General features: G+C 45.8%; 1 protein-coding gene and 1 pseudogene across 2 annotated transcripts; one reads left to right on the plus strand and one right to left on the minus strand.

Moving 5' to 3' along the window:
- Positions 1-17,576, minus strand: part of LOC132206835 (uncharacterized) — a 660,697-nt pseudogene that overhangs the window by 373,426 nt on the left and 269,695 nt on the right.
- Positions 3,340-6,475, plus strand: LOC132206836 (histone H1-like). Of its 2 annotated transcripts, none has more exons than XM_059641917.1 (2): positions 3,340-3,921; positions 5,840-6,475. In XM_059641917.1, the coding sequence occupies exons 1-2, from the start codon at positions 3,340-3,342 to the stop codon at positions 5,975-5,977; spliced, it is 720 nt and encodes a 239-aa protein (XP_059497900.1). In that variant the 3' UTR covers positions 5,978-6,475. The 2 variants fall into 2 exon arrangements, 1 of the variants encoding a protein (XP_059497900.1); XR_009443197.1 differs by lacking the exon at positions 3,340-3,921 and adding an exon at positions 4,898-5,012 and having other exon boundaries at positions 5,840-5,957.

Below are 17,576 nucleotides of genomic sequence, written 5' to 3' on the forward strand. Positions count from 1 at the left end.
GATAGATTTAAGACAGATGCCAGAGGTAGTCTCTTTACTCAGAGTGGTAAGGGCGTGGAACACCCTGCCTGTCAATGTAGTTAACTCAGCCACATTAGGGGCATTTAAACAGTCCTTGAATAAGCATATGAATAATGATGGGATAGTGTAGGGGGAGGGGTTTAGATCAGTTTGCAGTTCGGAGCAATATTGAGGGCCGAAGGGCCTGTTCTACGCTGTATTGTTCTATGTTCATTACCACCCCACCAACCTCCAATACAATGCGACACTTCTGCCATCTACAATCCGACTCAGCCACCAAAGACATTTTTCCCACCCTACCCTTGCATGCCTTCTGGAGAGACCACTCTCTCCATGACTTGCTTGTCCAATCCCACCACGCCCTGCAACCACAGGAAGTGGTTGCACTTGCTACACTTGCTACACAAGCTACACTTGCCCCCACACCTCTTCCTTCACTCCCATCCCAGGCCCCAAGTTGACTTTTCACATCAAGCAGATGTTCACCTGCATGTCCGCCAATGTGGTGTACTGCATCCGCTGTACACGGTGTGGCTTTCTGTACATTGGGGAAACCAAGCGAAGGCTTGGGAACTGCTTTGCAGAACATCTACGCTCGCAGTAAACAACTGCACCTCCCAGTCGCGACCAGTTCAACTCCCCTTCTCATTACTGTGTCCTCAATTTCACCCAGGAAGGCACTGTGTAATGTGCATAAATGTAAGGTTATACACATTGGTTGCAAAATAAAAGGAAGGCACTTTATTTTCTGGACGTCGATAAATGAACACAGTGGAATTTGCAATGAGACCAGGGTGCCCTCACAAATCAATCACTGAAATTAAGCATGTCGGTGTAGAAGGCAGTGAGAAAGGCAACAGGTATGTTTTCCTTCATGGAGAGAGAATTAGAGTACAGGAGAAAAGTAGAAATTGGAACAATTTAACAGAGCATCTGTGAGACAACATCGAGAATACTGACAGCAGGTGTGGCCTCCTTATCTGTGGAAGGATGGTGTTACTATAAAGGTAGCATTAGTGGGCAGATTGCTGGGATGGAAGGAGAGATTGAATTGTTTGTGAACTTACATACTTAGATTCTGAATAATGAGGGATTTTCTCGAAATCTGTAAGAAACTGGCAGACATAAACAATGTAAATGCTGGAAAAATATTCCTGAAGGTGTGAATGACATTTTTCAGAGATGGGATAGGGCATTTAGGGCTGAGAAAGTGAGAGATTTCTTCATACAGAGTGCGGTATGCCTCTGGAATTCTCAACTGCAGAAATCAGCTACATCCAACACAGTATATATGATTTCAAAATGTTATAGGGTGTAGCAATTGTGACTAAAGGGAATCTAGTTATAATTGGCTTAATGGCAATAGAGAGAGAGTGAGGTGGAGGTCTGTTTGTTTTTAACCCTGGGGGCCTGTCACCAGTGGTTTCCACAGGGATTGGTACTGGCTCTGTTTTTGTTTGCCATTTATAAAAATGATTGGAATCAGAATATAGAAGGCATGGTAAGCACGTTTGTGAATGCTGGCAAAGTTAGTAGCACAGTGAGTGGAGAAGGTTTTCTGAGATTGCAAAGGGATCCTGATCCAATCGGTTGGGCTGCAAAATGGCGCTCAACTGGATAACTGTGAGGTTTTGCATTTTGGTGCAACATACAAGTGTAGGCCTTGTACAATTAATGGGTAGTGTTGCAGAACAGAAGGGCCGAGAATTCTTTTCAGTCTGCATCACACCTCAACAGGAAGGCGAAGAAGGTGTTTGGCACGCTTTCCTTCACTGCTGAGTCCTTTGAGTTTAGGAGGTGACAATCACATTGACGTTACACAGGGCATTGGGTGAGGCCACTGGGCCAGTTAGAGGAAGGACAGTGTTAAGGTGGAGACGGTTCAAAAGAGGCTCACCAGTAATTGCCGAGTATGTAGTTTTCGAGTTATAAAGGGAGGATGGAAAGGCTGGGAGTTTATTTTTCACTCGAGTGTAGCATGTTGAAAGTCAGCTTATAGAAGTTCATAAAATAATGAGGGGGTGAGACGGAGTTAGTGGCAGCTGTCTTTTGCCTGGGATGGGGGTAATTGAGGAGCGGCGTGAACATTTTTACAGTGACAGGAGAGACATTAAAACAAAAGACACGAGGGTTTTATTGTCACAGAGCCGGCTGCAAGTGGAATGAACTTCCTGAGGAAACGGCCCATGTGCCTACAAATACAGCCTTGAAACGGCGTTTGGATAAGTAGGTAAATATGACAGGTTTGAAAGGAAACAGGTAAGGGACAGGCAGGTGGAACTAGTTCAGTTTGGCATTATATTCGGCATGTTATGGTTGGACTGAAGGTTATGCATCCTTGCTGAACGACTCCATATGAGAGAAGAACGGACACAGGCTATTGAGTTAGATGACCTGCCATTTTCATGAGTTGGAGGAGTGGTTTGAAGGGCCGATTGGTCAGGCCAAGTTGCCATTATATGTGTTTCTATGTCTGATTACTCCCAGAACCGATGTTGAGTATTGTCACCGGAATGAAAATTAAATAAAAACTGATCTGGGTGATCAATATAACTTCAAACCAGATGATTGGCTTTTGCAGCTGAATGTGGAGAAGAGCGAATCTCCGGCAAACCGGCCTCAGAGAGTTTAAGAGTTACTGAGGGGAAAATCTCCAACAACTCCCTGATATCCGAGCAAAAGCTGAAAGGAAAACAAATTATATCCTTCCACATTTACATCTGGCCATATTTCTGGCCTGTGACTGTGTGAATGTGAATATTGAATCAGAGAGACTGTGGGAGACGGGCGGGCGGGTTAGTCTAACGTCACTGTGTTTGTCTGTCCGCTCATATCATGATATTTCCGAATCTCTCTTGTGCAGATCGAAAATATTTTCAATTCCATTTGTCCACCTGCTCCCCCACTAAACCCGAAAGCTAGAATTCAAAGCTGTGTATTTGTTGATTTCAAGATTTCAGTCCAAAAGTGAGGATAATGCCAGCGCTCAGCTCAGAGAGCGCGATCAGTGCAACAGCAAAATGCGTGTAACTCGACAACGGAGCCGTCAATTCGAGTGAAAACTTTTTGGCCGCAAACCTTCCCGTGTCATGGTCAGGAACGATCGAACCTGGCTCTCTGGAGATGCGGAATTGCAGAGGAATTGGAGAGTTTCTGCCGAGAGAGAAACACAGAGAGGCAGCAGGAGCAGGGAGCTGAGGGCAGGTTGTCTCCGCGCCGTCCGCTCGCTGCCTTTAAGTTGCTCAGTGCCGCCACCAGCAGCTTCATTGCTGACCCAGTTCAGTCTGACAGAGAGAGATTCAGCGCAGAGTTCCCGACATGAGCGACAGTGCAGCCGCCGAAACGGCTCCTCCAGCCTCCGCCAGCACCAAACCCAAGGCTCCCAAGAAGAAGAAGGCGGCGGCCCCCAGGAAAAAACCAGCCGGTCCCGGGTTGGGCGAGCGGATTGTGAAGATTGTCGGGGAGAACAGCGATCGGAAGGGGACGTCTCTGGCCGCTATAAAGAAGGCGCTGCAGAGAAGCGGGGTCAATGTGGAGAAGCAGAATGCACAGATCAGGATGGCTACCAAGAGGTGCCTGGCGAAAGGCTCCCTGGTTCTGGTGAAGGGCCAGGGCGTCTCCGGCTCCTTCAAACTCCCAAAGAATCAGGTCAAGGCAAAAGTGGGAAAGAAGGCGAGACCCGCAGCAGCCGCCAAGAAAGCAGCCGTGAAGAAAACAACGGCCAAGAAGGTGGCAGCGAAGAAATCCCCAGCCAAGAAAGCAACAGGAAAGAAAGCGGCCGGCAAGAAGGCAGCAACGCCAAAGAAAGCGGCGAAGAAAGCAGCGCCTCAGAAAAAGACTCCCGTGAAGAAGGTGAAAAAGACCAAGAGCCCCAAGGCCGCAAAACCGGCCCCGAAATCGGTGAGAACGAAGGCGAAGGCCAAAGCGAAAGTGACCAAGAAAGCAGCAAAGAAATGAAGCAGTCGTTGTAATGTGTCACCACCTGAACCCAAAGGCTCTTCTCAGAGCCACCCACATCTCTCCAGGAAAGAGCTGAGCCCGGATCAAATGATCCCTGAGAGAACAAGGTGGAGAGCTGGCTGGACATAACAGGTCAAGCAGCATCAGAGGAGCAGGAAAGCTGACGTTTCGGACCTAGATCCTTCTTCCTGCTCCTCTGATGCTGCTCGGCTCGCTCTGTCCATCCAACTCTACACCTTATGTCACATTGTCCAGCATCTGCAGCTCCGTCTATAAGTCAAATTATCCCTGTCCCGGTTCCGAGTGCAGACAGAGCATAAATTTGAATTGATTCTAGTAACTCAAATATCACATTTCCGAGAGCGGAGACTGAAAATGAGGATGGTATCATGTCGGGAGGGTCACTGGAACTGCATCTGGTTATTTCCTCCCACGGATTGTAATTCTGCCCAGGCACTAATGTCGCACATTGCAGTATAACCCTTCCAGGAATGATATTTTATCTAACTTTGATGCTACGATCTCTGGCGATGTTTTAACGGTTATTCCTTCCATTTGCCTGCGAAATACATTTCAGGCAGCAACTGCAATTACAAATTAAACATGCCCCGAAAAAAAAAGGGATTCTGTAATTAATCGCTTTGAAGTTGTTTAAATTGGCGGGTTTGATAAGATTGATTAACCACGGTTACCCAGCCGGTTGATCAGTTTGCCTGGGCTGTATTAAACCCCGCGCTTCCCTCCTGACTGGGACAGACAGATCAGGCAATGATCCCGTGTCCGGTCCGCGCTGCCTGCAAACTCTGTTTTAAAAAAATGGGGTTAACAGCGCATGCGTGAGGCTGGCCCGGCCCCCAATGTTGCTTTTTGATGACCATGGGAGCGCATGCGTGAGGCCCTCCCCCTGCGCTGTCATTGAGGGGCATTTACTCAGTGAGTGGAAGAGGTTTGTTTGAAACAGACCGCAATGGAGAGACCAGCGCCCACGGAAGCGAGGGAGCAGTAGGCTCCTTCCGGCCGCGCATCGAGATGTGAGTCCGGGACACAGAGGGGGGCTCCGAGACCGGCATTGATTCGGGCTCAGTTCAGGGAGAACCGGGGGCTGTTGGTAAGAGGCCGAGCGGGGCAGGAACTGGTCCCGGAACTTGGAGAGAGAGCGGCCTGGGGGCGGGGAGAGAGAGGCCTTTCTCGGGCTGTGTGTTTGCCTGCTGAGGGAGACACAGCGGCAAGAAGCTGCTGGGGGTCAGTCTTGTAGCTTTTAGACTTCTAAACACTGCAAATTCACTGTTTGGCTGCTGTTTCACGCTGTTCGTTGCGAGTTGCCGGGAGCGGGGTTTGGGCGGTGGGACGTGGAGTGGAAGACCTGTAAAGGACGCAGATTGGAGTTAACAGATCATACGTCTCGGGAAAAATATTTGGAATAGCGGCTGTTGTTCTTTCAACAGTCAGTGTGTTGGGATCTGGTAACATGAGCTGTGACAACAGTGTAGCATCTTCAGGTAGCACCGTAGATGGAGCTGTGCAATTATTGCTCAGTTTCTGAATCTCACTCACTTGGTATCGAATTACATATTTAAAAACACAATCCTCAGCCAAGGAGCCGCTCGATGTAAGAATTGAATCAGACTTGTGTTTAAATTGATGCCTTTTAAAGAACAGACACAACTCTCATGACACAATGTTGTGGTCCAACAGGTTTATTTTAAATCACAAGCTTTTGGAGTTCTGCTGCTTTGAGAGGTGAAGTTCAAGAAAAGAAACATCCTAATAACTGGTACCTGAATATGTTAATCTGTTTGATATTGTCAAAGTTGGCTGATGTTGATTTACGAGAGATATCTCTTCTGTCTTCCTCCAGGCAAAATACTTGAAGAAACCAGTTGATGCAATATTTCCTCGGTACAAAGCCGAGTGTGTGCAGTTGCTTCCAACTAACAGCAGGCACGTTCCTGTGATCAAAATGGAGAATATCTTTCCCATAGTCAGAGCGGATTGAATCAGACTTACATTGAGGTCAATTTCCAGAGACTTGACCAAGGAAACAACCACCCAATCCCAACTGAGAAAAGGCAAGTTTCTCTTTGTAATGTTTCCATTGCCAATTGACATCCCGCTAGTTCCAATTAACATCATTCATAGTCCATCAACATTCACATCTTTGAAATGTTAACGGGTGACTCTTTGTTGAAAGTACTCAAACAGGAACTGTATCCAGTTTACATTTAGGAAATGTACTTTGCCTCAAACTGGACAGAGAGAGACTCCTCCTACCACCCCCTTGATCATGACCCTGCCGTGATCACCAAAACATCATCTCCCAGACCATCCACAACCTCAACCCCTCAGGTAACCTCCTGCCAACAGCCTTCAGCCTCATCTTTCCCCAACGCCATGTTAACTGTTTCTGCCTCATTCCCAAAATCCACAAACCCGACTGCCCCTGTTGACCCATTGCCTCTGCATGACCCTGCCCCATCAAACTTATCTCCAATTATCTCAACTCCCTTTTCTACACCCACCCACCCCACTCCCCAAGGCCAGGAACTCCCACCGATGTCTGTGACACCACCCACATCTTCTCCTTCAACCCCCCCCCCCCCCAACTCCCTACAGTCAAAGTGGGTGACCATGGGTACCCGCATGGACCCAAGCTATTCCTGTCTCTTTGTAGGATACATGGACCAGCCTATCTTTTACAGCTACACTGGCGCCACCCCACTTCCACCATTATATCGATGACTGACTGCATCGATGCTGCCTTCTGCTCCCACACGGAGCTCAAACAGTTCATCCACTCTACTAACACCTTCCACCCCGAACCTCAAGTTCACCTGGGCCATCTCCAACACATCCCTCACCTTCCTGGACCCCTCAGGTAACCAGCGAGAAACTGATGTTCATTTCAAGCCCACCGACTCCTACAGCTACCTAGAACACACCTCCTCCCACCCACCCTCCTGCAAAAATTTCATCCCCTACTCCCATTTCCTCTGCCTCTGCCGCATCTGCTCCCAGGATAAGGCATTCCACTCCCGCACGTCCCAGATGTCCAAGTTCTTCAAGGACCGAAACTTCCCCCACAGTGGTTGAGAATGCCCTTGACCGCGTCTCCTACATTTCCTGCAACACATCCCTCACACCCTGCCCCCACCACAACCGCCTCAAGAGGATCCCCCTCGTTGTCTCACACCACCCTCCTAGCTCCGGACACAACGTATCATCCTCCAACACTTCCACCACCTACAATCCGACCCCACCACCCAAGACCTTTTTCCATCCCCACCCTTCTCTGCGTTCCGGAGAGACCATTGTCTCCATGACTCCCTTGTTCGCTCCACACTCCCCTCCAACCCCACCACACCTGGCACCTTGCCCTGCAACCGCAGGAAGTGCCACACTTGCCCACACACCTCCCTCACCCCGATCCCAGGCCCCAAGATGACCTTCCATATTAAGCAGATGTTCACCTGCACATCTGCCAATGTGGTATACTGTATGCATTGTACCCAGTGTAGCTTCCGGTACATTGGGGAAACCAAGCGGAGGCTTGGGGACTGCTTTGCAGAACACCTCTGCTCAGTTCGCAACAAACAACTGCACCTCCCAGCCATGAACCATTTTAACTCCCCCTCCCATTCTTTAGATGACATGTCCATCATGGGCCTCATGCAGTGCCAGAATGATGCCACCTGAGGGTTGCAGGAACAGCAACTCCTATTCCTCTTGACACCATTGGGATGCAGGGTTCCCAATGTGGAATTCACCAGCTTAAAAATCTCCCCTTCTCCCACCGCATCCATAAAGCAGCCCAGGTCTTCCCCTTCGCCCACTGCCTCCCCAAACCAGCCCACCCTATCTCTGCCTCCCTAACCTGTTCTTCCTCTCACCCATCCCTTACCCCCTCCTCAAGCCGCACCTCCATTTCCTATCTACTAACCTCATCCCATCTCCTTGACCTGTCCGTCTTCCCTGGACTGACCTATCCCCTCCCTACCTCCCCACCTATACTCTCCTCTCCACCTATCATCTTTTCTCTCCATCTTTGGTCTGCCTCCCCCTTGCTCCCTATTTATTCCACATTCCTGTCTGAAGGGTCTCGGCCCAAAACGTCAGCTTTTGTGCTCCTGAGATGCTGCTTGGCCTGCTGTGTTCTTCCAGCTTCACACTTTTATCTTGGATTCTCCAGCATCTGCAGTTCCCATTATCTCTCAAAGACAAAGACAATATCCTCTTATCATCAAGTATCACTCCATCAAACTCTGCACTCAAGGCATGAACCTCCACCACTTCTGCCACCTTCAATCTCACTCCACTCCCAAGGACACTTTTTTCCCCTCCCGACCCTTATCTGCCTCCCAGAGGTACTGTTCTCTCTGACTCCCTTGTCCACTCCACACTCCCACTAGCCCCACCACCCTGGCACTTTTCACTGCATCAGCAGGAAGTGCAACACTTGCCCCAACATCTCTCCCCTTATCCCCATCCCAAGCCCCATGAAAACCTTCCACATTAAACAGATGTTCATCTACATGTCCGGTAATGGGGTGCATTGTATCCGCTGTTCCCGATGTGCCCCCCTCGACATCGGGCAAACCAAGCGGTGGCTTGGAGACTGCTTTGTTGAACACCTACGCTCTGATCTTGACAAATAAATGCAACTCCCAGTTGCGAACCACTTCAGTACCCCCTCCCACTCCTTGGACAACATATCCATCCCACGCTACCTCTACTGCCACAATGTTGCACCAGAAGGCTGCACAAACAGCACCTCATATTGCGCTTGAGAGCCCTGCAACCCAATGTTCTCAATGTGAGCTTCAAAATCTCTCCACCCCAAACCCGTCCAGTAGGTCCCTGCCTCCATGACCTGTACATCTTTTCTCTGACCAATCTGCTCCTTCCACTTCACTGACCAACCCAAACCTGCACTTCTGGCCTACTCGTGTTATCCCTACCTCCCTGACCACTCCATCTTCCCTCAACTGACCAATCCACATCCAAACTCCCTCCCTACACTTACCTTTACTGGCTCCAGCCCTGCCTCCTTGACCTGTCCATCTTCTCTCCACCTATCTGGTACTTATCCACCTTTCATTATCATCTCCTCACTTCTCTCTATTTATTGCAGAGTCCCTTTCTCTTCACCCATTTCTAACAGTCCCAAAATGTCAGCTTTCCTGTTCCTCTGCTGCCTGACCTGCTTTGTTCATCGAGCTCTACACCTTGTTACCCCCTCAAAGAAAGACATCATGTTACATAGTTTCAACAACCACATGTGACAAGTAGTGTTACTGGCAAGTAGCAAATCACTACTGAGCACATGCAGACACACACACAAAGCTGCTGACTGATTCACATTGAGTCCCAAATATGCTGTCTGTATGAACACATAACATACAAAGACTAACAACAATATATACCCATACACACTACAGGTAACAAGTGAATACATACAAAATGTTTACGGCTTTTTTATATAAGCGGAGGAGGAGTCTACAGGACAGAAAAAAGACCTTTCAGCCCATCAGGTTGATTGTAGACCAAAACAAGCACCTGACAATTCTGATCCCATTCAGCTAGCATTCCATTTCAATAAGTGTGCCATGGCAGTATACGATTTGCCAACCCCAACTTCATTACAATGTGATCCTCAACATGTTCACCTTCAGGAACAGAAACCATATTTTCCATCTGGCTTGCAAAACTTCTTTTTGGATCGGGGGCAGGGTGGCGTCGGTGGGGAAGCATGGAAGTGAATTTGGCGACTAGGTTAAACAGCCTTGTGTCACTTGCCCCTCCAAATGAAATTACAAAAAAAAAGCCAGAAAACAGAATGCTGTTTCTTCACATTAATGATGTAATCACCATTTAAAGCCACCAAGAATGATCCACGTAACTAAATCTTGTATTTGTCAATTATTTTTGGCAAAGAGTTTGACCATGTTCAATAAGTTTAAATCTTCTCCACTGTAAGACAGAAAATACAAGTCCTTTTGCTTTCTTCATCCCCACAACAGCACATCATAAGAGTATTGCTGCTGCCGTGCACCGTCACGCCACAGAGCAGGGTTATGTAATATTCATGAGAATAATGAAGTGAATTGGCCAATACCCTTCCCTGTAGAAGGAACATTGTGGTCATTCAGCTGAATACAGTTGATTTGTTCATTGCCCTTTTTCCTTTAGACTCGAAGAAAGGAATGCCACATCTGTCTATTCCACAGCATTATTCACAGAATTATGTTACTATGCAGTCAGAAAATCTGATGTTATGAACAGCCCTTGATAACTTCTCCCAGTTAGACTCTGCACTGTTGGAGTTACAAAACCTTTTGCTTCTACACAATCCATTGCTCAAAACAAATACATGGAGCAATAACTGACAGGTACAGGTTGATAACTGCACTCATACATTCTTAAAGCAGAAACTGATCGGCATGGACTGACAACTAAATTCACAGATTCACAAAGCAGCAGCTGGCATGTACCGATTGGTAACCATGCTTAGATATTCACGTAGCAGAAACATACAGAGAAAGAGTCACATCTGTACCTGTATTTGTGTGGTACAAACATGTGTACAGATTTCTAACTCCACTCATTAACACATACAGCAGAAACTGACAAGGAGAAATTGTTATTTACATTTCTATACCGTAACTGGCAAGTCCAAATTGCTAAGCACATTCACAGCACCCTCACTCCCTGATAGGGAAAGTTTGATAAATGCCCTGAAATAGTCATGTAGCAGAGACTACCAGTTGCAGACTAATAACTGCACACTCGGATACAGAGCTGAAACGGACAGGGACTGACCGGTAAATAGACTCAGATGCTCACATGGTAGTTACTGACAGAACTTTTGATAACACATCTATCCTATCCACACAGCAAAAACTGACAGGAACAGATTAATAATAAAACTCCCGATTTCACATTGTTTACACTGACAGGTACAGTTTGATAACTAATCATACACTTTCTCAGCAGAATCTGACAAGTACAGATCGATAACTAAACTCAGATTGACAAGCAAATCCAAACAGGTATATAAATGACAACGACACTCACACATTGATCATTAGAAAGCCAAGGTGTAGGTGCACAACTACCCTCATTCACATGGCAGTAATGGAGAGCTACAGCTTGGTAACTACAGTCACGCACCTTCAGTACAGTAACTGTCAGAGGCAGGCTGGTGACACTGTCACATTTATATGACAGAAACTAACATGTACTGATAATAACTAAACCCATATGGATATAGCAGAAACTGACAGACTGATAATTACACTCTCATTATCACTGCAGAAACTGAGATTTATAACTGCACTGTCACATTCACATAACAGAAACTGAGTGTACACATTTGATGACCATAGTCACACTTCGTATTGCAATATGTGACAGGGATGGGATGATCCTTCCCTCGAAATATTACAAGAAAGCAAGAAAACAATGTCATTTGTTCAAATTATCAACACAGCTTCCCACAAAATCCTGATAATCTACAAAAACTAGTTTGGGTCCTGTCGATTTAGCCCCTTTGTGTTTTGACTCTTGCTGCCTCTAACAACTCCTGTTAATGTCATGCAGACTATTTTCAAGACATCCATATTTATTTCCCCAAGTTCCCTAGCCTCCACAAGGACAGGATGATAACTAAACTGATATTCGAGGAAAAGAAACAGTTGGGGAGAGAATACTAATTACTCACATTCACAAACGTGAAACTGACAAGTGCAGATGACTATCTGCACTCAGATTTACAGAGCAGAAGTTGATGGTGACAGCATGATAACTGCTCTCACTTCTCTGAGCAGAATCTGATGATGTATGTTCATAACAGAACCCCCTCATTCACCTTGCAGAAACTGACAGGTGTAGATTAATAACTGCACTCTCAGATTGACAGAGCAAAAACTGACAGGAACAATTTGATAAATACACTCACAGCAGAAACTGACAGGTACAGATCAGCTCTCTAGTGACATTGTAAACCAAGAAAAATTGGTACAAATTAGTAACTGGATAATAATTATTATATTATTAATAAAATAATTAATGATTCATAAATTTAACTAAATTAATAAATTAACAAATTAATAATACAAATTAATAACTAATTAAACACTGAAAAGCACACTCAATTACAGAACAGAAACTGACAACGTAGTTATCAGTCTGATTTTCATATTCACTTGTCTGAAAATGACACGTACGATTGAATGAATGTGGTTGCATTTTTACAAGCAGAAACATTCAGGATTATGTTAACAATTGCACCCACACGTTCAAAGCTCGGAACTTGCAGGTAAAGATGAAAAACCAAGCTCACTTGTTGACATAACAGAAACTGAGAAGCAAAGATTGAAGCCTACTCACCTACATTCAGATAGCAGAAAACGACTGGCACAGATGGTTAAGTATACTCACCTTGCAGACACTGACACAAACATTCCCACATCTCTCACAATCAGGTAAAAACTGACAACGACATTCTCATATTCACAAAGGGGGAAGAAAACCACGGTCAAGTACAGTTCGATGACTTCTCAAATAAACACAGGGCAGAATCTCATAGGCCCCTGTCAGTCTCTGCTGTGTGAATACATAAGTAATTTAACAAAGGCTCAGCTTGTGTGAGACATGAATAGATCAACAAAAACTCATATCCACAGACACACTCGCATTGTGTAGTCCCTTTCGTGGATCTGGACACTTAGTGTCTGCACTTCACTCAATTGGTATGGAATTAATAAAAAGAAAAATCACAAGACAAAGAAGCAGCTCAGAGCAAGAGTGTCATCAAACACCTAATTCTGTTCAGATTCCTGACTCGAAATGAAATATTGTCATGATTATTAACTGAACATTGCATTGATCAATGAAATATTAACAAAGTTGGCTGATGTTGATTTACAGGAGGGCTCTCTTCTGTCTTCCTCCAGGCAAATACTTCAGTGACTAAGAGAGAGTAATATTCCCTCGGCACAAAGCCAAGTGTGACTAGCTGCATCTAACAAACAGAAGGTATGTTACAGCTGTCAGAGCAGAGAACATCCTTTCCACAGTCACAGAGCAGATTGAGTCAGACACACATTGAGGCCAATTTCCAGTGAGATTTGTTGAAACAACACTGAGGAAATACAAGTTTTGTTTTTTTTTTCAACATTCACACTGCACACCTGCCCAGTTTGAACAAATTTCAGCATTTAAAGTTTTTGGCACAGATCTGCAGCTCGGGTAGTGGATAATGTTGACTTGCTTGTTGAGCTGGCTTGCTTTTTTTTCCATACAGTTCAACACCGTGCTCAGTGGCATCATCAGTGGAGCTTCCAATGAGTCAATGTTATTCCACGCTTGAGTTGAATTTATGCTATTTTGGTCCACTATGGTGAGTACTGTCATTTCTGGTTTTGATCTGAGTTTTCATATATGGGGACCGATTCTATATGCTTGTTGATTGAAGAATGGATGGAAAACCATGCCTCTAGGAATTCCTGTGTGTCTGTGTTTGACTTGGGCTACCATGGTTACTTTGTCCCCATATTGACCTGATGGCCTTTATTGTCTGAATATGTGATACATTCAGTCAACGAAGGCCATCAGTTGAAATGGGACAAAGTAACCAAATAAAACCAAAGAACTGTGGATGCTGTAAATCAGGAACAAAAAAACAAAGTCTGCAGCTCAGCAGTAACTGGTTCCGTGGATAGATCACTGAACCTGAAAGGCGAATTGTTTTTCCCTTCACTGATGTGGCCAGACCTGCTGAGCTTTTCCAGCACCTTTTTGTTTTTCTTGGATAAAGAAACCGTAGCAGCCTAAGCCTAACAAACACGTACAGGAATTCCTAGATGGTTCTCCACACAAACACAGAATTGGATCCCATGTATGACCCCATGCATAAACCCGTACAAATGAAAACTGAAATGGCAGTACTCAGCATAACAGGCCTGACAGTGTAAATTCCAAGCAGAGGAGAATAGTGTTGCATCATCAGAGGCTCCACAGATGATGTCACCTAGCACGGTGGCAAAACGTGTGAACAAAAACAAGCCAGCTCGGTGACCAAGTCAATAATGTCACATTTTGGCATTCATAGCCTGTTGGCGTTTACGCCATTTATTTTGAAGATGGAGAAACTGAACACTCATCCAAAATATATACTCAGGAACTGAATCTAATCTGCATTAAATCATTCTAATAACAGCTACCACATAACAAATTGCACCCTCTCAGAGAATGTCACTGGCTGCCAAAGTTCAGCCACATTGACAAATAGAAACTGACAAGCATGTGTTGCTATCTCTGCTCAATCATTCACCCTGTAGAAACAGGCAAAAACAGATTGACGCTCACATATTGACGTATAGTTTGCTAAAAACATTCTCAAATTCACATTATGAAAACTGATATGTACAAATTAATATCTATGCTCACATATCAAACTACCAGGACCTGAATGATAACTACACTTGCGTATCCACATCGTAGATCAGATTGTTAATAACACTCCAGTTTCACAGCGTAACTTCACAGGTCCAATTTTCTCACTGCATTCAAGTGAACAGTTTTTTTTTTAATTCTGAGGTGCAGTGTGATAACTACACTCCAATTTTCACAAGCAGATTCTCACAGGTTCATTTTGATTACTAACTTCACATATCCATATAGCAGAAACTGACAGGATCAGCTTGGTAATAACCCTCCCACTGTCACACCATGAACTGACAGGTACAGTTTGATAACTACATCCGTATCAACAGCGCAGAATCTGACACCTATGTATTGATGATGACCCGTACATTCAAGGGCATTGTGCACTGCCTCAGAATTGACATGCTGAAAATGGGGCACTTGCTCACCCTGATAGAGCTGCAGGCTTGATATTAGGGCAGTGCTGCACCACGAGCAGGTCAGTATGAAGGGAGTGCCGTACTGTCAGTGGACCAATATTAGGGGAGTACCACGCTGTCGGAGGGCCACTATTAATGGAGTGCTGCACTTGTGGTGAGTGAGCACTGAGGCAGTGCAGCATTGTCAGGGTCAGTAATGAGAGAGTGCTCCATTTTCAGAGGTTTAGCACAGAGGATGTGCTCAATCAGAGAGTTATTTCTGAGGGAGTGTTGCATTGTCAAGTTTGACACTGAGGGAGTATCACACAATGAGAGGTCCAATATTAAGGAAATAATGCACTGTTGGAGGGTTGATATAAAGGGAGGGCTGCACTGTCAGTGGGTTAGTGATGTGGGAATGCTGAAATATCACAGAAGCAGTCCTGAGAAGGTGCTGCACCTACAGAGAGTTAGTACTGAAAGAGTGCTATAACGTCAGAAGATTGATATCAAGGTGCACTGTCAAAAGATCAGTAGTGCAGTATTGTCAGAAATCCAATATTGAGGGAGTGCTGCACTGTTGGAGGGCCAATATTGAGTGTGTGCAACACCAGGAGCATTTTTTTGTTGGAGCTGTGCACTGTCAGAAGATCAGCTGTAAGGCAGTGACCCACTGGTCGTGGGTTAATATTAAAGGAGTGCTGCATTGTCAGAAGGTTAAAGATGAGAGAGAGCTTCTCTTTGAGGGGGTGAATATGAAAGGGAACCGCCCGTCAGGAGATCAATATTAATGTTGAGTCAGTACAGAGGGAGTGCTGCCCTGTACTTTCGGGTGGTGGCGGGTGGCGGTGGGATCAATTTGAAGTATGTTCCTGCACTATCAAGGAGTCAGTGATGACAGAATGCTGCACTGCCAGAAGATCAGTAGTGAGGGAAAACTGTATTGTCAGACTGTCTCCATCGAGGAATTGCCACTCTCTTGGATGACCACTATTCAGGGAATGCTGCACTGTTACAGGGTCAATCTTAGCGTGCAGAACCAGTACTGACGGAATCCTGCGTTGTCACAGTGTCATCATTGAGGGAGTGCTGCACTGTTGAAGGGTCAATATTAAGGGAGTGTAACACTGTCAGAGTGCCATTATTAAAGGCATGTTACAGTATCAGGGGTGAGTAATGAGGGAGTGCTGCACTGTCGGAGGGTCAGCACTGAGGTTGGCTGTACTGTCAATAGCCAAGATTGATGGAGTGCTTTACTTTCAGGGGTTTCACATTAGGGGAGTGCTGCACTGTGAGTTGGTCAATATTAAGGGAACGCTGAAACTGTCAATGGGTTGATGCTCAGAGTGTGCAACACTGTCGGAGGGAGTGATGTACTGTCAGAGTGTCATCACTGAGGGAGTTCCACACTGATAGGGGGTAATATTAAGGGTGTACTGCAGTGTCACTATTGATGGAGTGCTACACTGGGGTTCAGTATTGAGGGAATGCTCCATTGTTGGAGGATCAGTACTGAGGGAGTGCTGCACTGTCACAGGGCCAATATTAAGAGCGTGCTGTGCTTTCAGAAGGTCAATATTAAAGGAGCACTGCACTATCAGAGGGACCACACTGAGGGAGTGCAGCTGCTGCGACGATCACTACAAAGGATATGGCAGACTTTGAGAGGTCCATTTTGTGGGGGTTGATGAACTGAGGTTATGTCCCGTGAGACGGTTCATCCAATCCACATTGAGAGATTGGTGCACAAACAAACAAGCACTGTCAGACAAAAAAAAACAAAAGAACTGTGGATGCTGTAAATCAGTAACAAAAACAAAGTTGCTGGTAAAGCTCAGCGGGCCCAGCAGCATCTGTGCAGAGTTAAACAGAGTTAACATTTTGTGCCAGGGAGCTTCCTCAGAACAGTTCTGAGGAAGGAAACGGTAATGCTGTTTTTGCCTCCACAGATGCTGCCAGACCTGCTGAGCTTTTCCAGCACTGCCAGGCAACCGACCCTCTGATTATGAGGCACTCCCTCAGTACTGACCCTCCATCAGTGCGTACTCTCTGATGATTGATTCTCTGACAGTGCATCTCTGCCACAGTATTAACCCTCCAACATCCTGGTATTCTCTCAGCAATAACACTGAGAATGCCACGGTCCCTTACCGTTGACACTGACCATGGAACACCCCTTCAAATGTAACACTTCAGCAGTGCAGCATACACTCATCATTGCTTCTCTGATATTGCAGTCTGCCTTCATATTGACCCATTCACAGTGCAGGACACACTAATGTTGAACATCTAAAAGTACAGCTTTCTCTCAGTGCTGACCCCCCTCACTGCAGCACCTGCTCAGTGAGACCCTACTCCATGCAGCACTTTCTCATTGCTGTCTTCCCTCAGTGCAGACTCCCCCCGCCTCTCAGTGCAGGACTCCTTCAGTGCTGAGCACACTCTCTGCAGCACACAATCAGTGCTCACCCACTTAGTGCTGACGCCCCCCTCATTTCAGCACTCCCTGAATATCTGATAGTGCGTCACTCCCTTTATACGAACACTCGGACGGAGCAGCACTACGTTAGTACTGACCCTCCAATAAGACAGTGTCAGAGAGATATGCCCCCTTCAAATTGACCCTCTGAGACTGGAGCATTTACTTCATATTGGCCCTCTCACAGTGCAGCACTCTCTTAATATTGAATTTGTGACACTGCACAACTCCATTAAAATTGACCCGAGCACTCCATTAATATTTGCCCTCTGACA

The sequence above is a fragment of the Stegostoma tigrinum genome, chromosome 44 (genome assembly GCF_030684315.1).
Source record: "Stegostoma tigrinum isolate sSteTig4 chromosome 44, sSteTig4.hap1, whole genome shotgun sequence".
Taxonomy (NCBI): Eukaryota; Metazoa; Chordata; class Chondrichthyes; order Orectolobiformes; family Stegostomatidae; genus Stegostoma; species Stegostoma tigrinum.